This window comes from Tamandua tetradactyla, chromosome 1 (genome assembly GCF_023851605.1).
Source record: "Tamandua tetradactyla isolate mTamTet1 chromosome 1, mTamTet1.pri, whole genome shotgun sequence".
Lineage (NCBI taxonomy): Eukaryota > Metazoa > Chordata > Mammalia > Pilosa > Myrmecophagidae > Tamandua > Tamandua tetradactyla.
In genome coordinates, this window is record NC_135327.1 from 193,576,434 (window position 1) to 193,602,974 (window position 26,541).

Below are 26,541 nucleotides of genomic sequence, written 5' to 3' on the forward strand. Positions count from 1 at the left end.
AATGAAATTGAAAACATGAAAACAATAGAGAAAATCAATAAGACCAGAAGTTGGTTCTATGAGAAAATCAATAAGATTGATGGGCCCTTATCAAGATTGACAAAAAGAAGAAGAGAGAGGATGCAAATAAATAAGATCAGAAATGGAAGAGGAGACATAACTACTGACCTCACAGAAATAAAAGAGGTAATAACAGGATACTATGAACAACTTTACGCTAATAAATACAACAATTTAGAGGAAATGGACGGGTTCCTGGAAAGACATGAACAACCAACTTTGACTCAAGAAGACATAGATGACCTCAACAAACCAATCACAAGTAAAGAAATTGAATCAGTCATTCAAAAGTTTCCTAAAAAGAAAAGTCCAGGACCAGACGGCTTCACATCTGAATTCTATCAAACATTCCAGAAAGAATTAGTACCAACTCTCCTCAAACTCTTCAAAAAATTGAAGCGGAGGGAAAACTACCTAATTCATTCTATGAAGCCAACATCACCCTCATACCAAAACCAGGCAAAGATATTACAAAAAAAGAAAACTACAGGCCAATCTCTCTAATGAATATAGATGCAAAAATCCTCAATAAAATTCTAGCAAATCGTATCCAACAACACATTAAAAGAATTATACATCACGACCAAGTAGGATTCATCCCAGGTATGCAAGGATGGTTCAACATAAGAAAATCAATTAATGTAATACACCATATCAACAAATCAAAGCAGAAAAATCACATGATCATCTCAATTGATGCAGAGAAGGCATTTGACAAGATTCAACATCCTTTCCTGTTGAAAACACTTCAAAAGATAGGAATACAAGGGAACTTCCTTAAAATGATAGAGGGAATATATGAAAAACCCACAGCTAATATCATCCTCAATGGGGAAAAATAGAAAACTTTCCCCCTAAGGTCAGGAACAAGACAAGGATGTCCACTATCACCACTATTATTCAACATCGTGTTGGAGGTTCTAGCCAGAGCAATTAGACAAGAAAAAGAAATACAAGGCATCAAAATTGGAAAGGAAGAAGTAAAACTATCACTGTTTGCAGACGATATGATACTATACGTCGAAAACCCGGAAAAATCCACAACAAAACTACTAGAGCTAATAAATGAGTACAGCAAAGTAGCAGGTTACAAGATCAACATTCAAAAATCTGTAGCATTACTATACACTAGTAATGAAAAAGCAGAGGGGGAAATCAAGAAATGAATCCCATTTACAATTGCAACTAAAAGAATAAAATACCTAGGAATAAATTTAACTAAAGAGACAAAAAACCTATATAAAGAAAACTACAAAAAACTGTTAAAAGAAATCACAGAAGACCTAAATAGATGGAAGGGCATACCGTGTTCATGGATTGGAAGACTAAATATAGTTAAGATGTCAATTCTACCTAAATTGATTTAAAGATTCAATGCAATACCAATCAAAATCCCAACAACTTATTTTTCAGAAATAGAAAAACCAATAAGCAAATTTATCTGGAAGGGCAGGGTGCCCCGAATTCCTAAAAACATCTTGAGGAAAAAAAACGAAGCTGGAGGTCTCGCGCTGCCTGACTTTAAGGCATATTATGAAGCCATAGTGGTCAAAACAGCATGGTATTGGCATAAAGATAGATATATCGACCAATGGAATCGAATAGAGTGCTCAGATATAGACCCTCTCATCTATGGACATTTGATCTTTGATAAGGCAGTCAAGCCAACTCACCTGGGACAGAACAGTCTCTTCAATAAATGGTGCCTAGAGAACTGGATATCCATATGCAAAAGAATGAAAGAAGACCCATCTCTCACACCCCATACAAAAGTTAACTCAAAATGGATCAAAGATCTAAACATTAGGTTTAAGACCATAAAACAGTTAGAGAAAAATGTTGGGAGATATCTTATGGATCTTACAACTGGAGGCGGTTTTATGGACCTTAAACCTAAAGCAAGAACACTGAAGAAGGAAATAAATAAATGGGAGCTCCTCAAAATTAAACACTTTTGTGCATCAAAGAACTTCATCAAGAAAGTAGAAAGACAGCCTACACAATGGGAGACAATATTTGGAAATGATATATCAGATAAAGGTCTAGTATCCAGAATTTATAAAGAGATTGTTCATCTCAACAACAAAAAGACAGCCAACCCAATTACAAAATGGGAAAAAGACTTGAACAGACACCTATCAGAAGAGGAAATACAAATGGCCAAAAGGCACATGAAGAGATGCTCAATGTCCCTGGCCATTAGAGAAATGCAAATCAAAACCACAATGAGATATCATCTCACACCCACCAGAATGGCCATTATCAACAAAACAGAAAATGACAAGTGCTGGAGAGGATGCGGAGAAAGAGGCACACTTACCACTGTTGGTGGGAATGTCAAAAGGTGCAACCACTGTGGAAGGCAGTTTGGCGGTTCCTCAAAAAGCTGAATATAGAATTGCCATATGACCCAGCAATACCATTGCTGGGAATATACTCAAAGGACTTAAGGGCAAAGACACAAACGGACATTTGCACACCAATGTTTATAGCAGCGTTATTTACAATTGCAAAGAGATGGAAACAGCCGAAATCTCCATCAACAGAAGAGTGGCTAAACAAACTGTGGTATATACATACAATGGAATACTATGCAGCTTTAAGACAGGATAAACTTATGAAGCATGTAATAACATGGATGGACCTAGAGAACATTATGCTGAGTGAGTCTAGCCAAAAACTAAAGGACAAATACTGTATGGTCCCACTGATGTGAACAGACATTCGAGAATAAATTTGGAATATGCCATTGGTAACAGAGTCCAGCAGGAGGTAGAAACAGGGTAAGATAATGGGCAATTGGAGTTGAAGGGATACAGACTGTGCAACAGGACTAGATACAAAAACTCAAAAATGGACAGCACAATAATACCTAACTGTAAAGTAATCTTGTTAAAACACAAGAATGAATGAAGCCGCATCTGAGCTATTGGTTTTTGTTTTGTTTTGTTTTGTTTTGTTTTGACTTTACTATTATTACTTTTATTTTTGTCTCTATATTAACATTCTATATCTTTTTCGGTTATGTTGCTAGTTCTTCTAAACCGATGCAAATGTACTAAGAAATGATGATCATGTATCTATGTGATGATGTTAAGAATTACTGATTGCATATGTAGAATGGTATGATTTCTAAATGTTGGGTTAATTTCTTTTTTTCCGTTAATTAAAAAAAAAAAAAAGAGAAGGGGTAATTGGAGCTGAAGGGATACAGACTGTACAACGGGACTGGATATAAAAACTCAGAAATGGACAGCACAATACTACCCAATTGTAATGCAATTATGTTAAAACACTGAATGAAGCTGCATGTGAGGTATAGGTTTTTTTTTTTTTCTTTCTATTAATGTTTTAATTCTTATTCTGTTGTCTTTTTATTTCTTTTTCTAAATCGATGCAAATGTACTAAGAAATGATGAATATGCAACTATGTGATGTTATTAAGAATTACTGATTGTACATGTAGAATGGAATGATTTCTAATTGTTTTGTTAATTCTTTTTTTAATTAATAAAAAAAAGTATAAAAAAAAGGTTAAAAGAGACAAAGAAGGATACTATGTACTAATAAAAGGAACAATTCAACATGAAGACATAACAATCATAAATATTTATGCACCGAGCCAGAATGCCCCAAAATACATATGGCAAACACTGAAAACACTGCAAAGAGAAATAGACACATCTACCACAATATTTGGAGACTTCAATTCACCACTGTCATCAATGAACAGAACATCTAGACAGAGTATCAATAAAGAAACAGAATTTGAATAATACAGTAAATGAGCCAGACTTAACAGACCTTTATAGAGCATTATACCCTACAACAACAGGATACACCTTTTTTCTCAAGTGCTCATGGATCATGCTCAAGGATAGACCATATGCTACGTTAGAAAGTAAGTCTCAATAAATTTAAAAAGATTGAAATCATACAAAACACTTTCTCAGACCATAAAGGAATGAAATTGGAAATCAATAATAGGCAGAGTGCCAGAAAATTCACAAATATGTGGAGGCTCAACAACTCACTCTTAAACAACCAGTGGGTCAAGGATGAAATTACAAGAGAAATCAGTAAATATCTCGAGGCAAATGCAAATGAAGACACAACATATCAAAACCTATGGGATGCAGCAAAGGCAGTGCTAAGAGGGAAATTTATTGCCCTAAATGCCTATCTCAAAAAAGAAGAAAGGGCAAAGATTGAGGAATTAACTTTTCACTTCGAAGAAGTAAGAAAGAACAGCAAACTAACCCCAAAGCAAGCAAAAGGAAAGAAATAATGAAAATTAGAGCAGAAATAAATGAAATTGAGAACATGAAAACAATTGAGAAAATCAACAAAACCAGAAACTGGTTTTAGGAGTAAATCAATAAGATTGATGGACCCTTAGCAAGATCAACAAAAAGAAGAAAAGAGAGGATGCAAATAAATAAGATCAGAAATGGAAGAGAAGATATAACCACTGATCACAGAAATAAAGGAAGTAATGACAGGATACTATGAACAACTTTATGTTAATAAATACAACAGTGTAGATGAAATGGACAACTTTCTAGAAAGGCATGAACAACCAACTTTGACTTGAGAAGAAATAGACGACCTCAACAAAGCAATCACAAGTAAAGAAATTGAATCAGTCATTAAGAAGCTCCCCAAAAAGAAAAGTCCAGAACCAGATGGCTTCACATGTGAATTAGTGCCAATCCTGCTCAAACTCTTCCAGAAAATTGAAGTGGAAGGAAAGCTGCCTAACTCCCTCTATGAAACCAATATCACCCTCATACCAAAGCCAGACAAAGATATTACAGAAAAACAAAACTACAGACCAATCTCTCTAGTGAACATAGATGCAAAAATCCTCAACAAAATTCTAGCAAATAGAATCCAGCAACACATTAAAAGAATTACACATCACGACCAAGTAGGATTCATCCCAAGTATGCAAGGATGGTTCAACATAAGAAAGTCAAATAATGTAATACACCATATCAACAAATCAAAGCAGAAAAACCACATGATCCTCTCGATTGATGCAAAAGAGGCATTTGACAAAATTCAGCATCCTTTCCTGTTGAAAACACTTCAAAGGATAGGAATAGAAGGGAACATCCTCAACATGATAAAGGGAATATATGAAAAACCCACAGCTAACATCATCCTCATTGGGGAAAAACTGAAAACTTTCCCCCTAAGATCAGGAACAAGACAAGGATGTCCACTATCATCACTGTTATTTAACATTGTATTGGAATTTCTAGCCAGAGCAATTAGACGAGAAAAAGAAATACAAGGTATCAAAATTGAAAAGGAAGAAGTAAAACTCTGTTTACAGATGATATGATACTATATGTGGCAAACCCCATAAAATCCACAGCGAAACTACTAGAGCTAATAAATGAGTACAGCAAAGTGGCAGGTTGCAAGATCAACACTCAAAAATCTGTAGTGTTTCTGTACACTAGTAAAGAACAATCAGGGAAATCAAGAAAAAATTCCATTTGCAATTGCAACCAAAAGAATAAATTATTTAGAAATAAATTTAACTATGCAAAGAAAACTACAAGAAATTGTTAAAAGAAATCACAGCAGACCTAAACAGATGGAAGGGCATACTATATTCATGGATTGAAATACTAAATATAGTTAAGATGTCAATTCTACCTAAATTGATTTACAGATTCAATACAATACCAATTAGAATCCCAAAAACTTACTTTTCAGAAATAGAAAAACCAATAGCCAAATTTATCTGGAAGGGCAGGGGGCCCTGAATAGCTAAAAGTATTCTGAGAAAAAAAAATGAAGTTGGAGGTTTCATGCTACTTGACTTTAAGGCATATTATGAAACTACAGTGATCAAAACAGCATAGTACTGGCATAAAGATAGATATATTGACCAATGAAATTGAATAGAGTGTTCAGATATAGGCCCTCTTATCTATGGACAATTGATCTTTGATAAGGCAGTCAAGCCAACTCACCTGGGACAGAACAGTCTCTTCAATAAATGGTGCCTAGGGAACTGGATATCCATATGCAAAAGAATGAAAGAGGACCCATATTTCACACCCTATACAAAAGTTAACTCAAAATGGATCAAAGACCTAAACATTAGATCTAAGACCATAAAACTGTTAGAAGAAAATGTAGGGAAATATCTTATAAATCCTATACTTGGAGGTGGTTTCCTAGACCTTACACCCAAGGCACAAGCATTGAAGAATGAAAGAAAGAAATGGGAACTCCTCAAAATTAAACACTTTTGCGCATCAAAGAACTTAAGTAAAAAGACAGCCTACACAATGGGAGACAATATTTGGAAACGACATATCAGATAAAGGTCTAGTATCCAGAATTTATAAAGAGATTGTTCAACTCAACAACAAAAAGACAACCAACCCAATTACAAAATGAGCAAAAAACTTGAACAAACGCTTCTCAGAAGAGGAAATACAAATGGCCAAAAGGTACATGAAGAGATGCTCAACTTCCCTGGCTATTAGAGAAATGCAAATCCAAACCACAATGAGATATCATCTCATACCCACCAAAATGGCCATTATCAATAAAACAGAAAATGACAAGTGCTGGAGAGGATGTGGAGAAAGAGGCACACTTATCCACTGTTAGTCGGAATGTCAAATGGTGCAACCGCTGTGGAAGGCAGTTTGGCAGTTCCTCAAAAAAGCTAAATATAGAATTGCCATATGTCCTGGCAATACCATTGCTAGGTATCTGTTCAGAGGACATGAGGGCAAGGACACAAATGGATATTTGCACACCAGTGTTTATAGCAGCATTATTTACAATTGCGAAGAGATGGAAACAACCAAAATTTCCATCAACAGACGAGTGGCTAAACAAACTGTGGTATATACATATGATGGAATATTGTGCAGCTGTAAGACAGAATAAAGTTATGAAGTATGTAACAGCATGGATGGACCTTAAGGACATTATGCTGAGTGAGATTAGCCAGAAACAAAAGGACAAATACTGTATGGTCTCACTGATATGAACTGACATTAGGGAATAAACTCGGAGAATTTCGTTGGTAATAGAGACCATCAGGAGATAGAAATAGGGTAAGATATTGGGTAATTGGAGCTGAAGGGATACAGATTGTGCAACAGGACTGAATGTAAAAACTCAGAAATGGACAGCACAATACTGCCTAACTGTAATACAATTATGTTAAAATACTGAATGAAGCTGAATGTGAGAAAATAGAGAGAGGAGGGCTGGAGGCACAAATGAAATCAGAAAGAAAGATAGACGATAAAGATTGAGATGATATAATCTAGGAATGCCTAGAGTATATAATGATAGTGCCTAAATGTACAAATTTAAAAAATGTTTTTGCATGAGGAAGAACAAAGGAATGGCATTACTACAGGTGCTAAAAATAGATGATAATTAATATTTTTAAATTTTACCTTGTGTGAGACTAAAGCAAAAAATATTTTGTACAAAATTTATATTTTGAGTAGTGCATTTCCTAATATAACTTATGTAGACAGCTTAATTGAACACTATAAGTACATTGAACCTTGAGTAGGACATGAGATTTTGTTGGTTTGTCCAGAGTGATCCCCCGATAAATACCAGAGTGATTTGAACAGTGAATAAAAAAGTATTTGCAAAGAATAATGAGAAGGGGGGAAAATTCAACTTCCCCAAGTTGAATTCTTGATATTCTCACAAGCAGTGTGGACAAACTGAGCCCTGAGTCCTGAGGTTTGTTTATATGAAACGTAACCCGACAAAGGATAGGTCAAGCCTACTTAAAATTAGGCCTAAGATCATCCCCAAGAGAACCTCTTTTATTGCTCAGATGTGGCCTCTCTCTCCAGCCAACACAACAAGCAAACTCACCACCCTCCCTCTGTCTACATGGAACATAACTCCCAGGGGTGTGGACCTTCCTGGCAACATGGGACAGAAATCCTAGAATGAACTGAGACTCAGCATCAAGGGATTAAGAATAACCCTAGAATGAGCTGAGACTCAGCATCAAGGGATTGAGAAAGCCTTCTCGACCAAAAGGGGGAAGAGTGAAATGAGACAGAGTATCAACGGCTGAGAACTTCCAGAGTTGAGAGGTTATCCTGGAGGTTATTCTTGCGCATTAAGTAGATATCACCTTGTTTTTCAAGATGTAATGAAGAGGCTGGAGGGAACTGCCTGAAAATGTAGAGCTATGTTCCAGTAGCCATGTCTCTTGAAAATGATTATATAATGATATAGCTTTCAGTGTGACTGTGTGATTGTGAAAACCTTTTGTCTGATGCTCCTTTTATCTACCTTGTCAACAGACGAGTAGAACATATGGAATAAAAATAAATAATAGGGGGAACAAATTTTAGAATAAAGTTAGTTTGAAATGCTAGTGATCAATGAAAGAGAAGGGTAAGGGGTATGGTATGTATAATTTTTTTTTCTGTTTTCGTTTTATTTCTTTTTCTGAATAGAAGCAAATGTTCCAAGAAATGATCATGATGATGAATATGCAACTATGTGATGATATTGTGAATTACTGATTATATATATATATAGAACAGAGTGATCAAAATAGGAATGTTTGCATTTGTTTGGTGTTTTTTTTAAAAAAAAAATTTTTTAATTTAAAAAAGGTGTAATGACTACAATGGGTAACACTCATCAAATACTTAATATTTTATGAGTTCAAAATGATAACAAAAATAGTTTTAGAGTACTAGTCATTCAGAAAATGGAGAGAGACAATCAAGCCTTGAAAAGGTCTTATTTTTGATGAATAAAAAGTTCATCACCTGGTTCTTTGTTAAAAGATCCTCTTCCACAATTAGAGAAAATAGACAAAACCAAAAGTTGGATTTTTGAAAAGATCAATAAAATTACAAAGAAAATACAACTAAAATCAGAAATGAAAATGGGGATATTATTACCAATCTCACAGAAATAAAAAGGGATTTTAAGAGCATACTGTGAAAAACTGTGTGCCAAAAATTAGTTAATCCAGATGAAATCAACAAATTGTTAGAAACACACAAATTATCTAAACTGACTCAAGAAAAAGTAGGAAATCTCAACAGACCATTAACAAGTAAGGAGATTGACTATGTAATTAAACACCTCTCAAAAAAGAAGAGTCCAGGACCAGATGGTTTCACTAGGGAATTCTGCAAGACACTCCAAGAAAAACTAACACCAATCATGTTCAAACTCTTCCAAAATATTGAAGCATAGGTAATTCTTCCTAACTCATTCTATAAGCCAGCATGCTGACATCAACTGAAAGACTGAAAGCTTTCTCCCTTTGGTCAGGAATAAGGCAAGGATGCCTGCTTTCACCACTATTTTGAGCATTGTACTGGAAGTTCTAGCCAGAACAATTAAGCAGAAAAGTAAATAAAAGTTATCCTGATTGGAAAGGAAAAAGTAAAACTATTTTGTTTGCAAATAGCCTGATCTTATATCCAGAAAATCCCAGAGAATCCACAGAGAGCTATTAGCGTTAATTAGGAAATTCAGCATGGTTGTGGAGTATGAAAATCAGTTGTGTTTCTTTGTACCAGCAGTGATCACCCAAAAATGAAATCAAGAGATAATTCAATTGCAATAGCACTTAAAATAATAAAATAGCTAAGAGTAAATATAGCCAAGGTTGTGAAAGAAATATACTGAAAAGTACAAAACATTGTTGAAAGCAATTAAAGATGGATTAGAGGACTTAATAATGTTAAGATTTCAGGACTATCAATTCACCACTGTCATCAATGAACAGAACATCTAGACAGAGTATCAATAAAGAAACAGAATTTGAATAATACAGTAAATGAGCCAGACTTAACAGACCTTTATAGAACATTATACCCTACAACAACAGGATACACGAGCATACTTCACATCATATCTACAGATTCAATGCAATCCCTATCAAAATTTCAACAGCATTTTTTTGTAGAAATGAAAATGCTAATCCCCAATTTCATGTGGAATGACAGGTGACCCAAACAGACAAAAACATCTTGGAAAAGAGTGAAGTTGGAGAACACATTTCTAATTTTAAAACTTATTACAAAACTATAGTAAGCAAAACAGTGTAGTAGTGGTGTAATGATAGACATAAAGACTGATGGAGATTGAATGTCATAAGTACTTGGAATCTCAGGTAGGACATGAGATTTTGTTGGTTTGTCCAGAGTGATGTCCTGATGAATCCCAGAGTGATTTGATCAGTGATGGGAAAAGTATTTGCAAGTCCCCTTCGGAGAATGGTGAGAGTGGGGAGAAATTCAACTTCCCCAAGTTGAATTCTTGATATTCTCACAAGCAATGTAGACAACCAAAGCTATAGGCTGAGCCCCCAGTCTTGGGGTTTGTTCATATGAAACTTAACCCCACAAAGGATAGGTCAAGTCTACTTACAATTTAGGCCTAAGAGTCACCCCCAAGAGAGCCTCTTTTGTTGCTCAGATGTGGCCTCTCTCTCCAGCCAGTGTGATGAGCAGTCTCACCACCCTCCCCCTCTCTGTGTGGGACATGACTCCCGGGGGTGTGGATCATGGGACAGGGATCCTGGAATGAGCTGAGACTCAGCATCAAGGGACTGAGAAAAACCCTAGAATGAGCTGAGAATTAACATCAAGGGATTGAGAGAAACTTTTCGACCAAAGGCGGAAGAGTGAAATGAGACTAAGTGTTAATGGCTGAGAGATTCCAAACAGAGTTGAGAGGTTATCTTGGAGGTTTTTCTTATGCATTAAGTAAATATCACTTTGTTGTTCAAGATGTAGTGGAGAGGTTGGAGGGAACTGCCTGAAAATGTAGAGCTGTGTTCCAGTAGCCATGTTTCTTGATGATGATTGAACAATGATATAGCTTTCACAATGAGACTCTGTAAATGTGAAAACCTTGTGTCTGATGCTCCTTTTAGCTACTATATCAACAGAAGAGTAGAACATATGGAATAAAAATAAATAATAGGGGGAACAAATGTTAAAATAAATTCAGTTTGAAATGCTAGTGGTAAATGAAAGTGAGGGGTAAGGGGTATGGTATGTATACTCTTTGTTTTTCTCTGTTATCATTTTATTTCTTTTTCTGTTGTCTTTTTATTTCTTTTTCTAAATCGATGCAAATGTTCTAAGAAATGATGAATATGCAACTATGTGATGATATTAAGAATTACTGATTGTATATATAGAATGGAATAATATTTTAATGTTTTGTATGTTAATTTTTTTAATTAATAAAAAAAGTTTAAAAACCAAAAAAAGACTGATGGAATATATTTGAGAGTCCAGAAATAAACCCACCTGTCTGTGGCTAACTGATACTTGACAAGGGTCCCAAGTCCACACAACAGGGAAAAAAATAGTCTCTTCAACAAACGGTGCTGAAACAACTAAATATCCACATGCAAAAGAATGAAATTGGATTTCATATACAAAAATTTACTCAGAATGCATCAATTGACCTAAATGAGAGCGGTAAAACCATAACATTCTTAGAAGAAAATGCAGGGGAAAATCTTCATGATTTGTATTTGGCAATAGATTCTTATATTTGATACCAAAAACATCAGCAACAAAAGAGAAGATAAATTGGATTTCATTGTAATTTAAAATTTTTGTTCATCAAAGGACATTGTCAAGAAAGAGAAAAGATAACCTAGAGAATGGGAGAAAATATTTGGAAACCAAAGACTTCATAAGGGTTCAATATCCAGAATATATGTAAGAACTCTTAAAATCAACAACAGAAAGACAACCCAATTAATAAATGTGGCAAAGGACTTGAATAGATGTTTCTCCAAAGAAGATTAACACATAACCAATAAATACATGAAATAATGCTCAACATCATTAACCATTAGGAAAATATAAATCGAAACCGCAATGAGATGCCACTTCACACCCAGATAGCTATTATTTGGAAAAATTGGAGCACTCCTGTATTGCTGGTGGAAATGTAAAGTGTGCAACTGCTGTGGAAAAGTTTGGCATTTTCTCAACAAAAGTCAAACATAGAATTACCACATGGATAACAATTCCATTTCTAAATATATACCCCTCAAAAATGAAAGCAGGGACTCAGAGACTTGTGCACCATTATTCTTAACAGCATTGTGCACAATAGCCAAAAGGTAGAAGGACCCAAATATTTATCAACAAATGTGAATAGATAAAATGTGGTGTATACGTACAGGGACATATTCTTCAGCCTTGGAAATGAATGAAATTCTGAAATAATTCAGGTACAAAAGGACAAACATTGTGTGATTCTGTTTATATGAAATATTGAGAAGAAGCAAATTAATAGAGACAGAAAATGGATTACAGGGATATGGGGATTTATCCCCTAGTGGGTTCAGAGGTTTGGGTTTGGGTAAGGAAATGTTTTGGTATTGGTGGTGGCAATGATGCAACTTTGTAGAAGTAACTAATGCCACTGAATAATACACTTAAATTTGGTTAAAATGGCAAAGTTTCTGAGACACATATATTGTTATAACCACTATATATATTAATTCTCTTCCTTACACTCAAGTTCTTTCCTCCTGCCTCCCTGTCCTCTCTCCTCTCTCCTGCCTCCCTCTCCTCTCACTTGCCTCCCTCTCCTCTCTCCTGCCTCCCTCCACTCTTTCTTCTCTCCTGCTTCCTCTTCCCTGCTTCCTCTCTGTTCTCTCTTTTGTGTGTGTGTGTGTGTGTGTGTGTAAAATCTGGGGTAAAAATAAGACAAATATAATGGACTTTGTTTGAATACACTTCAGCCTCGGCTATGGCTCCAAGTAGGAAATTGGAAAGACAACCTGCTTCATGGACTAAAATTTGGGATTTCCCAGATGCTACACAAACTTGACAGTCTTTTGGGCCTCTGTCTTGTCCAACCTCTTAATTCTGCTTTGGGCACACTTTTAGATTTCAGTGATCTCTAACTGATTTGAAAAGCATTGGGCAAAACAGCAAGTTCTGTTCATTTCTTAGGAATAAAATCACAACCTGCCTACAAATCTTTTTTGAGAAATAACTAAGCTTGAAGTGGAGAGCTTGAATTTATTTACTCTCGGACCTTGTCAGCTTGCCAGCTTGTCCTTTAAGGCCAAAAAAGGCCTTAGGGGCCTAGGTTGAAACAGCAAGCACAGCTGTTTCTGTACTAACCAAATGAGGCAAGTTATGTGCAAAACCTTTGAAGGCTATGCTTTTTTCTTGCAAGAAGAATCCCCAAGACTTGATGGATTACAAATATTATTTGTAAACTCCCAGGATTCAGGATTCTCCTTAGAGTCCAAAATTGGAAATCAGAAAAGTATGTTTCTGGGGTATCAGAATCAGTGTTTAAACCGACCTAGCTTTATAATTCTGGAAATGTACTTGTTTTTTAATTAACTTTAAAAAGTAAAGTTTTTTGATCAGACTGTTTCTCTTCTTTTTTTTGTTTTTTTCCGATGTATTTTAAAGCAAATCTTTAACATCATGGCATTTTACCATTTAACATCAATGGGCTCCTCTACTTAAATGGGGAAAATAGTACCTGCTATATTATTTCATAAGAGTTTCGTGAGAGAAAAAAAGTAAAAATAGTTTTACAGTAAGAGTGCTGTTAGAATGCAATGTATGTCACGGTCTTGTCTCCAAAATAAAGATTGTGATTTATTTTAAAATGGACTCAGTGAAAATATAGAATCAGACTAAGTATGTCATGTAAAAATAGATGAATTTGGTTTCATTTTTGGATTGGTTTCCTAGTGTTTGTGTTTATTTTTTAAAAGACTCATTCCGTTTTTTTGTTGTAGTTCAGGTAGAAATAAATACTTGATATGGCAAAATGTTAAAATTTGTTGTATCTAAGTGGGGTAATGTTGGAGTTCTTTATATGGGTTTTATGTTATTTTTGCAATTGTCCAATAAGTTTGAAATTATTTCAAAATGAAAAATTTTAAAGCATGATAACATTATAAACTAAAAAATGCATATTTGGGCAAAACAGTGTTCAGCAAACCAAAATGATTAATTTTACCTTCTGATTCAAGTCGCTGATGGCCATTCTCTTCTTTTTCCCACAAATAGAACCTGGTATTTCAACATCAGATATCTTGTCTTGGATTAAACAAGAGGAAGAGCCTCAGACTGGAGTCCCACAGGAGTCCAAGGAGAGTGACATTTACAAAGGTACCTATGCTGGTGAGTAATATATTGAAGAGATCTTCATGCCCAGATCCTGCTCATGCTAGGACTGACTGAGGAACAGCAGAAAAATGGGGTTGTGGAGGCAAGAAAATGGGGGGAAAATGGCAGGGAGGCAGGCTCAAGAACTAATAAGTTAGAAATGAAATAGAAATGCTACTAATATAAATTGTAAGCAAGAAAACACACTCTTGAGTGCAAAAACAACTTGGAATTGTCAGAGGAAGAGAAATACATGCATACAGATGGACCAAAAATATTAGGATGAAGAAGGACAAAAGAACATTTGAAAATCAGATAGAAAGGATAGAACAAAAATGGAAATGGGGTGAGGAAATGGCAATGGAAACAAATATCATTGGCAAAGAAAAAATGGGAATGTTGATTAAGAGCTCTCTCTCAGTAAAAAGAAAAATGATGATGGGAGAAGAAACAGAAATATCTTCCTCCCAAGAGATTTAGTACCATCTATACATATAGTCTGTATTTATATCTGAATTATAAAAGGGAGAATCTCAAGATCAGAAGAAACCCAATAGTTTATACAATTTAGTGCTACTTGTTTTTAAGCTCTTCTGTGCCCTATGTTATGTTATGCTCTGAAAAATGCAGATGAAAAGTAAAGAGTTTCTGCTCTTTAGGAAACTTAGGGGGAAACACTTATCAATATGAGGCATACCTATTGTGAAGTGCCAGAATTCATGGATGATTTATATGAAAGAAATGAGAAGTCTGAGAACACATATCAGTTTTTGTTTAGAAATTTACAGAAGACCTAAAGAAGGATGTGAAGCCAGAGTTGGGCTTTATGAGATTTATGTAATATGACTGGATATAATCTGAAAGTTGGGGGGAGATAGAGTTGCTAATGAGCTTGTAGCTTACAGGTATAACTCTTTAGCCCTTTCTTTCAGATGAAGAGTTGGTGGTCAAAGCTGAAGGCCTTGCTAGGGCCTCATTGTGCCCTGAGATTCCAGTCACCTTCTCTTCTCCACCAGCAGCAGCAAAGGATAGTTTTTCAGATGTGGCTTTTAAAGGCCAGCAGTCTGCATCCATGACACCTTTTGGACGTCCAGCCACTGACCTGGCTGAAGTCTCTGAGGGACAAGTGACTTTTACTCAGTTGGGTAGCTACTCCCTTCCACCTCCAGCTGGGGAGCAGATATTCTCATGCCACCACTGTGGCAAGAGCTTCAACCAAGACATATTGTTAACTCACGAATGTAGCCACACTAATGAACACCCCTTATCCTGTGTCCAGTGCCCTAAGCACTTTCCTGAGCAGTCTGACCTCAGTAGTAACTCCCAGGAACATGCCAGTGAGACACCCCCTACCTGCCCACACTGTGCCAGGACTTTTACTCACCCATCAAGACTCACTTACCATCTTCGGGTCCATAATAGTACTGAGCGCCCTTTCCCCTGTCCTGATTGCCCCAAGCGCTTTGCTGACCAGGCCCGCCTCACTAGCCACCGCCGAGCTCATGCAAGTGAGAGACCCTTCCGCTGTACCCAGTGTGGCAGAAGCTTCAGCCTGAAAATCAGCCTCCTACTCCATCAACGGGGGCATGCGCAGGAGCGGCCTTTCTCCTGCCCTCAGTGTGGCATTGACTTCAATGGTCACTCGGCTCTGATTCGCCACCAGATGATTCACACAGGTGAGCGTCCTTACCCATGCACAGACTGCAGTAAGAGCTTTATGCGCAAGGAACACCTGCTGAACCACCGGCGTCTGCACACAGGAGAGCGGCCCTTTAGCTGTGCTCATTGCGGCAAGAGTTTCATCCGAAAGCACCATCTCATGAAACACCAGCGTATCCATACAGGCGAACGGCCCTACCCCTGTTCCTACTGTGGCAGAAGCTTTCGCTACAAACAGACACTCAAGGACCACCTGCGGTCGGGCCACAACGGAGGCTGTGGGGATGATAGAGACCCATCTAGACAGCCACCTGACCCACCAGGTCCCCTCCTAACTGGGCTTGAAACTTCTGGCCTAGGCATTAACACTGAAGGCCTAGAGGCCAACCAGTGGTATGGAGAAGGGAGTGGAGGGGGAGTTTTATAATTCTTGTCATTTCATGGTAACCCATGCTTGCAGCAGGGCAAAAAATCCAAGAGAAAGCCAATGAGTCCCTCTACCCCCACAATGATTATTATCTGGCATGTTAATGAATTTGGGGTCCTACACATTTGACTAGGCACATGCTTGAGTTTTGGAACTTGACAACATTTCAGAAACACCATATTTTGAAGCTCAGAAAGACCTTGAAAGGAGCCCAGCATCCCTGTCTTTTCAAAGATATTATATAAGCAGAAGTTATAAGAATGTTGCAACAGAGTTGAAAAGCAAGATTTGGCCACTGGTAATTGATTACAGGATAATAGCTTGAAAATTGAATGTTACTCTAGGTAGAGTCTGGTGCAGGGGAAGAGCCTCCAAAGTTTGAAGCCCATTAAAAGGCATGAGAATGTTTAAAGCCTTTCATTAATTCCTTTATAGATAAGGTGATTATTGTAAAAAAGTGCTTGTTAAGACACTGTTTATGTTATTCCCTCTTTTCTTGATACCAGTGGAGATCTGTTCACAAATCTACATAGCTGTCTTTCCATATTAACATGATAGCTCAATACTGCTTTCCTGTGTTTACTAGATTAATTCTTGTAATACATTTTGTTTAACATTGGGTGAAGAAGAAATCTGTCTTTAAAAGCTTCTTAAGCTCGGAGAACAGCTCTTAACTTTCACTGGCTTGAATTGAATCATTCAGGCTCTTCTGAGCATTTAAACCTGTAGAAACCTTTGTAACTGTCCTGGGATCACTGTTTTAGCCATAGCTTTAAAAGCTAGAGATCCCAGAGAAATTTCTGGCACATCAGTGTCCGGACTCCAAAAATTTGTGTCTGAACCACTTCTAGGAGTCCTTTTTATCAAATTGTTCCTTATCTTTTCCAAGCCAGTAAGCTGGGTTTTTCATTCCTGGTATCTGATATTCTAGACAGTCATCAGCAGAAAAGATCACAGAACTTCCTAGAAAAGTTATGGAGTTTCAGAAAGTGCCAGTGGACTCTCAGCTTTCATTCTCTAAGTAGTGACATGATAATAGTGTTGTAATAGAGCTTTCTTGAGCCATCAGAGAGTTTGTATGTTCACCCCATCTGACTGCCCCACCGACAATGGGCAGATTGAGGAACTTCCTAAACAACTGAGAGCTAATACCAGCCATAGACAAGGACTGCGTGTTCCTGCTTTTTTTTTGCTCTTAGGGTCTTGGCTACCTGTGTTCTTTTGTCAGGGTCATTAAAACATTTGGGAGCATCTAAACCTGGTCCTATTCCTAAGTGGTTTTGACACTGGGCATAAGCCCCTTTCCATTTACAGATCTCAAATTTTTATCTGCAGAATGAGTCCATTGAAAGGAAAAAAGTGAGCCTCTAGAAATTTTTTTTAAAAATTAATATTGTGATACATTTCTTCTCCTGCCAAAATCCTGTCTATGTCTCTGGCTTCTATCCAGGTAAGGCCAAATAAGTCTTCAAAATCAAAGCAAAATAATTCTTGCTGAAACTTGACTGAAATCCATTTTATTTTTTGCTTTACTCTTACTTAGAACCTGAGGTAGAAGACAGAAGCCTTAAATATTGGGTAGAAAAGCTATTTATTCCTGAGTTCTCATTTCTCTTGAATCTTTCTAAGATGCCTGAAGTGAGGTCTATGACTATTTTGGCAGGGCACTTTCTTAATAAAATAATAAGAGAGAGGTCCACTTTTTCCCTTTTTATCTTGCTCAACCTTTACCCTGTCAAGTGATGCATAGCCATGGTTATCCTCGATAGCTTTGCTCTTGTTTAGTAGGCAGTGCCCTACCCCTATATCTTTGCTTCTCAGACAACAAAATCATCCTTAGTATCTGCCTGAAGACTTCTGAGTAGTCCTTAGGTGGGCTCAGCAGGGCTCTTACAAACAAACATGCTCAATGTGAACATGTTGCTCTTCAGGACAATCACATTTCTAAACATCTATTACATGCCTTTCACAATACCAGGAACTATGGCAGATTTTTAAAATATGCGAGACCTAGTTTGCTATTATAACCTAGAGTCTGAAAGCAATGAAAAGTCCTGAGAGTAATGAACAAAGCAAGACAGAAGATGGGCAGAACCCTGGCATGTTAGGATTAAGAGCTTTTTAGCTAGAGGGTTTCTAGAATCAACCTACATGAGGTTTTGGGAATTTCAAAGCCAGGATTCTGGCTTCATTGGTGATCCACTAAAGAACTTGAATGTAAGAATCAGCTCTCTTTTGTATTTTGATTAACCCCATGAAAAGGAGAAAAATGAAACTACTATCTTTAGGACAGGTGTTCCCTTTTCTGAATGGATTCAAGCATTTGCCAGGATATGCTCTATAAAGAATTCCTACACTTGCTGGAACATGTTGGAGTGGATAACATTTAAAGTTCCTTTTTGTACAATGATTTATTGAGGATACAGCTTGTCAAAGTCTGAGACCTGTGGATAAAAATGCTGCAGATAGACGCCACGACCCCTTCTGGAAGAAACTGTAGCCAGCAGGGACCCAAACTTTGGCAAAAAGTGAACACCGTTAAAATACTAAGCATTTAAGCAAAAGCCATGAAGCTGAATGAAAGGGAAAGTGCAGGCCATCCCAGAAAGATGGAAGTAGGTGTTACCCAATCCTCAACCCTGGTATAAATAGGGAATTCAACTATTATACATTCTGTTCTCCTTTCCCTCTACCAATCCCCACAAAATAGGATGCCAGGCCAGCTCTAAATAGTTTGTTGACTTAAGAATCAAAATTGTATAAATAAATGGATCCATGGAAAAGATAAGCTAAACGCCAACACAGTGGGCCCATCACAAGCTCCTGAGAGAAGCTATGTGTTTACTTGTGGAGTTGAAGAAGTATCTGAGGTTTGGTTGTCATTATCAGACAAGATAGGATATAGGAAGACCCAGAAATGTGTTTTTCATAAGTCTCCCCTCTAGGCTAATGAGTCTGTACTGTCATAAGTACCATCTCCTTGATCTTTTTTAAATGTTGGAATGGTCAGTGAGTGAATCCAGATGTTGAGCCTAACCCGATTCACTCTGCTTACTAGGCTTTTCATTTCACCATTGAATGAACCTCTAGTTCAGCTACAGATCTGAAAATAAATGGATGTTGATTGCTTGCCTAGAAAGTAAAAGAGAATGACTCCAGTCCGGTCCTTTTTGCTGGCTTGATATTGGAAACACCTTAGCTGGGCTGTAGTCAGAGCAGTGCTCTACATAGCTTCTCTCATCTTTGACAATAAAGTCTGCTGAGTTCATGTTGGGGGCTTGCTTGGCTTCTCTCCAGAACATTTTCAAGATTTGTAGGTGTCCATGCCTCTGTCAACCAGGACCAGACCCTTTTGCTTATTGGGGAATGACAAATGTTCACTATCTGCAAAGGCCTTATTGATAAAAAGGACCTGAGCTCATTTATCTGTTCATTCCAAATGAGATAAAGATCTCAAATACTTCATCAGTACTCAGATTTCCTCTTGAGATTTCCTCTTGAGTACTCAGATTTCTTCTTGTCTTTGCTTCTCAGACGACAAAATCATCCTTAATATCTGCCTGAGGACTTTTAAAAGCAAATCTTTGCAGAAAAGAGATTTTTATGGAACAGGACCTCTGATATCATCAGATTTATGTGTGCTTGATGGATACCTATGACTCTTCACTCCCTTTCCTTACCTGTAGCAAAGGAAGCAATCACCACTTCTCATAGGATTTGTACACAGGGCCATACTTTGTATTGGAAACTGACAGGCTCTTACAAACAAAGATATTCAAGTTAGGTCACATTGGAGAGGGGGGGAGTGTGTGAGTGACAAGGCCTTAATATAAGTATACATGTAGGTAAGTTCACTTTAATGGTTAAGAACATGGATTCTGGAGTTGGATCTAGATTCAAATCCTGGGTTCATCATAAAAAACATAACTGATATAATATTTAACCATTTTGCACCTTAGTTTCCTTATCTATAAAATAGGAATTATAATACCTATGTCTCAGAGGTGTTCGGAATTAGGAGGAAAACTATGTAAAGTGTTTGACACAAAGCCCAACACATAGAAGGTGCTCAGTATGATAGGTATCAGGAAAGATTTTACAAGATCAAGCAGGAAAGGTGGTATAGCTGGGTTGATATTGAAGTGGAAAGTGTCAAGAACTGAGGCTGCCCTACAAAAGTGGCTGCTCTGTCTCTTGTTGAGCACGTGATCACTTGATGTCTTGGCCTTTTGGCTGTCTTCTCTTGCTTCCATTTAGCTTATTCTTTTACTCTTATTTTTCTGTACCTCACAGCTCCCATACATTTCTGTGTACCATGACACTGTAGCTCTGATTCTCTAGTTTCTCTTAATGCCGGTTCTAATATAGGGAATCTGGCTCAGCTCTTCTTTCTATACCAGGCCCCAGAAGTTTCCAGCCAACCCTTGGATTGGTTACCCTTGGGTTACATGTTTATCCTAGTTCACTCAGCTGTAGTGGGGCAAATCACATGGCCACTGCACACAGGATAGCACTTCTAGTACTATCAGGAAAAGAGAGAATCTCTTTTAGTCTTTATCAGATTTATTTAAAAGACTTCTACTTCATATATGCTATCATACACCAGAACTTGTTCCTTGCATACAGGACCTGGAAGGTGCTGTTGGGTATCTTGTAAAGGAGCAATTTGTCACTTTCTAGGGTGTCATTCCTCCCTTTCTGGCCCTACTCCAGTTTGTTTTTAAGTGAGTAGCTCTGGCCATAGTCGTATACACACAGAATAAATGTATATCAACTTGGTCCATTAAATTGCCTCTTCAAAACAAAAAATTATAATACCAGCTATCCACCAAAGAAGACAGATGGATACAGCCCAATCAGAGAAGCCTCAAAAGCAGTGTGTTGCAATGCTCTCAAAGACTGCCAGGTTGCATTTCAAATAAAATCTTTGATAAAACCTCATTGGGTTTTGTGGCTCTGTTTGTTTATTAGCAAAGTCAGTTTTCACTGTAAAATCATGAAACAGGTCTAAAAATTAAGCTACCCAGAAATACAGACCATGTTTTGTTTTATATCTCTCATGATGCCATATGCTGCTAGGCATATGGATTCTTATTCATGAATAACTATATAGTGGGAACTGCTGAAGATCTCATTTGACTAATCCTAATGTGAAGATTGAACAAGATGGTAATATAAAGTCTTTCCCAACTCTATAAGATTTAAGATTTTATTTTCCATGTCCTGTTTACCCTGTCTGGTTCTACCCTATTGAGTGACTGCTTCAACACAGCAGAATAAATACTTTTGAAGGTTATGAATTATTTGGGAATAAAAAATTTTATTCTAACCATATTGTAATTACTCCAAAGCCAACAAACTGTCAAAGGTCTAGCAAAACTATAAAATTTTATTTAAAATACATGGTATACATTTGATTGCAATTAAAAAAAATAATAACATCAGAAAATTAAAACACACCAAAATAACAAAATTGTGCTAGGATAGTGAATTCATTCAGTGATTGTTTTTCCATATAAGTTTTGTGTAATAAAGGATTACTGTAATGAAAAGGGCCTGGAATGGAATTTGGAAAGCCAGGGAATTTGGAAATCTTGCTTTCAGTTTTCTCATCTGTAGTGTGAGGATAATACTGGCTTTACCTAATTGACATGGACGTTGTGAGGATTGAATGAAGAAAGATATTCAAAATACTCTGAAACCTATTGTAGGCCGAAGAAGAAAGTACTGGTACAATAGATACAGGAGAAGTACTTGTTGGCCAGTTATATAATTTCCTGGATATTGTTGGTGCTTATCTTCATTTAAAATGGAAATTAGTCGTTTCTTCACTCTACTCTGTTTGCCCTACTGGAGATAAACTAGCCTAAGATTGTAACTAAGGGAGCAGTGAGAGAAGCAGAATTATGTTGTAGGGAGAGTTGAAAACAAAATAAAATGCAGAAAAGTATAAGATATCCAATTTTATATATATGGAGAATTAACAGGGTCAAAAAGATGGACATATTACTGGACATGTTGGGTTAAACAAGAAGAATTAAAAATTAAGGAGGTACAAAAAAATTAAGGAGATACATAAGGCTATGTGTATCAAGTCAGTTCTCGGCCTTGATTAGCTAATTTTTGAAAATTTTATTAGAAAAAAGACCTACTAAGTCAACTTCAGTGAGTAAATAGCAGGATAAAAATAATGAAGAAGAATATCAAATCAATCATACATTTATGTCATTAGCTAAGAAGTAAAAATTTAGGATTTTCATGATCTTGTGGGGCTGAGATAGGATATGAGGAATAATGGTTTGTTCTCAAGCCTTGGCTGAATATTAGAATAACCTGGGGACCTTAAATATATATATATATATGAGATGTAATTGGTCTGCTATAGTACCTGTATATACAAAACAAAACAAACAAACAAACTCCCAAATGATTCTAACATGTCTACGTGTCTGCAAGGTTTACAAGAGTATAGAAAGAGAAAAGGAATTATTGGACTGGGAATGGCCAGTTAGCTTGCTGTACTGGAACAGGAAGCTATAGATTGGAGATTAATAAACGGTTTTTGAATTCATGTTGGAAAATAATAATTTGGTTCTAAAGGCAAGACAAGAAGGAAATAAGGCTATGGGAGTCAAAAAATGTTCTGACTTATCTCAATAGTTAATTTAAGCTAAGGGCTCTAGAATCAGAGAAGCAGGATTCACTTTGGCTGTGCCTAGGGTAGGCTGATTCCAGAAACATGGTATATAAAACATTGGCAGGATATTAGATGAGCATAGGTGAGAATGGTACCCAGTGCCAGTGCTGTAAACCTTCCTAACCTCTTTTGTGATAAGACTAGCACCTCTGTGTAAGAGCAGAGTTTGAAAAAACAGTATTATTCTGCATGAGCACTAGACTTGATTTTGAATGAATAATTGACCATTTTTAATTCAATCCACACTTAAAAATTGAAGGTTTGCCCTTTCAGGAGAATCAAGAGATCGTACTACAATTGTTACCAACGTAAAATATGTCTTCTAAACTCTAGGTTTAGACATAAAGCTTTTCTAAACTCTAGGTTTCTGTTGTGTTGGAACCGCTGAGTAACATGCCCAGTCACTAAGCAATTACCTATTTATTGGAAAACGGGAAAGATAATGTAGAGCCTTAAAAACTGAAAAGAAATCAATGAACTTCACTTCTCTAAAGTATCAAAATTTGTAAAGGTGATGAAACGTGTTGTTAAACTAGGCTGAGAGTAAACTCGAGAGGGAGAAAAATAGTATTTTCTCCCAATTTTACATAGGTATAAAACAGAAATTAGTGAGAATGAGGGAGATAGAAGAGTGTATATGTATGTGTGTGTGGGGGGGTATTTAAGATGGAATAAAAATGTTGGCAAAAGATGGGTCTGAAAAAGGTATGCTGAAAATTCGTTAACTAGTAAATTGTCCTTAAAACTTGGTAATACAAAATATTTGACTGTGACACCTACATTGCCATTTTCTGCCCCTTCTAAGTAGCCTTGGAACTTGATCACTTTGCCCCCAGCATGCCATCCTCCCCTCCAATTAAGTCCTGCCTTCTGATTTTTAGTCACACTAGAATGACAATGACATTGTAACCTAGGAGTTACCCTTCCTTAGAGGTTGGCATTACAACTAGGAAGTGTCCTAAAATTAAGGTAAGAAGTTGTAGCCATGTACATGCCAGTGGGTAGGGAAAGCTTGAGAATCTGATGCTGCCCTCTCTTTTCTTTATTCTGTCCTTGATAATACTAGTTATCCTTAAGTCTGCTTGTTAAATTTGGCATAGGGAGACACTAAGATGTCAGTGCAAATCTGGTTACCCTCCTTACTTGGCTAAGAGTAAATCTAGAGGTTTTCTTCCTGCAAATAAAGCTTGTCGTTGAAAGGCCACAGACTGCTGAGAGCAGCAGGAATTCTTAGGAAAAGATAGGTACATAAATGTTCTGGCAATTATTGATCCTCTTCTCGTTTGGCTTCTCCATCCTTTAGTTCAGCATCTATCACTTCAAATATCCCAGGGCAATAGCTGTGGAATTCCTAGGTGAGGAAATGAAAATTAGTCAATTCCCACCCATTCCCGCCTCAGAGATTGAGGGATCGTAGGTTCTTCCCTTTTGAGAAATGTTTATTAACAATGATAGATACTTAACATTTATAATTCACTTTATCCACTTGTTCATTCTGCTCCTCAATGAATTAGATAACTGCCTCATAGTTACCCAATGATTCATAGAAACTAATCTGATGATCGGACACTTCTCCCAGTTCGGGATGTCTCCCATCTAACAATCTCTCAGCCCTATCAGCCCATGGAGTACCACTGGAGTGTGTACCTGTAATAGGGTCCATGGCCTGGGCTGTTCCCTCCTCATGCCCTTCTCGTTTTCCTTCTCAGAAGTGCCTCCTAATAGCCCTATTTATTGCCCTTGTATTCACTACTGGATTTTGTGGCCTGTGGTTGCTAGCCTTGTTGGTTATAATATAATGCTTATACAATGAAGCCTGTACATTTAAATTATGCTTGAACCAAGCAGTTTTGCTCATATATTACAACCATGAACTGAATTTCTTGTCCTGGGCAGCCACTCCCTAGCCATAAGGGATAAAAGTGTGTAAATCCATCCTCTATAAAGATAAGCATGAAGTGGACATACTATGAATCTTTCTTATTATGTAAAATGGGAAGTAGTTACAACTACTTACATATTACTTTATATTGAAAAGATAGCTTAACTGCTTGGGACTAACCCAGACCTCACTTCTCGTGGTAGATGATCAATGGGTCAGAATGTAGGCTCTGAAATGTTTCTTGCTTGTGGAAATGAATTTACCTGGAGCTTTTTGGATTCTCTGTGCCTGGTTCTCTGCATAATAGTGGATATGGTATTTACAATCAGGCTGCACCCTGTGATCAGATGGTAAGGAACTGCTGACTTCTGGGAACATAACCTTTTCTAGCCTGTAAGTTCCTTGAGGAGAGTACTAAGTATGTGAGATACTAATTTTTGTATTCTGGAAGTGTTCCTGACAGAGGAAAGAACTTGTTTAATTAACCTCCTGAATATGGTGCTCTAACTGCATGTCTCACTTGTTCTTTATTTTACTAAGATGATGTCAACTTTTTTTTTCCTAAGTGCAATTGAATAAAGGGTGCCAGTCTGGGGCGCCTGTGAAGCAGGTTCGCCTGGATATAGGCTGATAGCTTGGAGATCTTCTTCATTACAAGATAGGAACTGGTCATTTATGAAAATAAAGTGGACATTATTTTGAGGGTAATCACAAGTAACTTTTGGCAATAACTAACTTTGCTGAATGCCTACTATGTATTCAGCACTATTCTCATTTAACATTTACAACTTACAGGTAGGCATTTTCTTCATTTATATATGAGGACATGGAGTGAGGCTCAAAGTTAAATGAATTGTTCAAAGTCACAGCTTGTTGCCAATGAATTTAACCTGGAATTTAAACCCAGGTGTATCCAACAGCAAAGCCCACCTTCTGCCTAAACAGTACATGGTACATAGTAAGTGCTCAGTAAATATTTGAGGAATGAATGAATTAACAATTTTCCTTGACCCCAACCTTTTCCATCAGCCTACTCTGGCCTCCTTGGTTTCTCTTTTGTCTTGGCCTGAAGTTTTAAAGGCACACGGTTGACCTATAATAAAGGGTTTTCGAAGAGGCCATTTTTAAATGCAATGTACCTTATCTCAGAGCAAGAGTTTGGCCCTCTTTTGACACATTAGCACGGACTGCTTCTCTATCATCCTGACCAATGCAAAAGCCCTGCGATTTGGTCTAGTAAATTTGGGTTGGAAAAAGAGAGGGGATATAAAGCCTACAAACAGTGAGCGAAGGAAAGGAAGGCCAAAAGAAAGTACCTGAAAGTAGAATTATTCTTGCAAATTTTTCAAAAGGGGCAGTCACCATTTTCCCCTGGGATGTTCAATACATTTGCAGAATTAACAGAAATCAAACGCACAGACCAGATCATTGCATTGTTTGGGGCACTAAGGCAGGCCATCCAGGATTGAAGGGCTCTGAAGAACATACCCGCCTAGGGCCCTTGCTCTACGCGCCAAACCTCCCTGTATCCGCTTTGGCGGCAACTGTGGCCCCCAAGCCCCGAAGTCGGCAGGGCGGGTCCCCGCAGGCGGGCAGGAGCTCGGAGGCCATTGGCTGGCGCGCTGGCTGCGGAGGGGCGGGGGAGCGCCGCCGA

General features: G+C 37.3%; 1 protein-coding gene across 2 annotated transcripts in view; it reads left to right on the forward strand.

Annotated features, from left to right (window-relative positions):
• ZNF398 (zinc finger protein 398) overlaps nucleotides 1-22,245 on the forward strand; it is a 74,583-nt gene extending 52,338 nt beyond the window's left edge. For both annotated transcript variants that reach the window (XM_077149006.1, XM_077149000.1), the window contains exons 5-6: nucleotides 14,124-14,237; nucleotides 15,155-22,245. In XM_077149006.1, coding sequence (XP_077005121.1) covers nucleotides 14,124-14,237; nucleotides 15,155-16,308 — 1,268 coding nt within the window. In that variant the 3' untranslated portion in view covers nucleotides 16,309-22,245. The remainder of the gene's footprint in view (nucleotides 1-14,123; nucleotides 14,238-15,154) is intronic.
• Nucleotides 22,246-26,541: the final 4,296 nt, after the last annotated feature.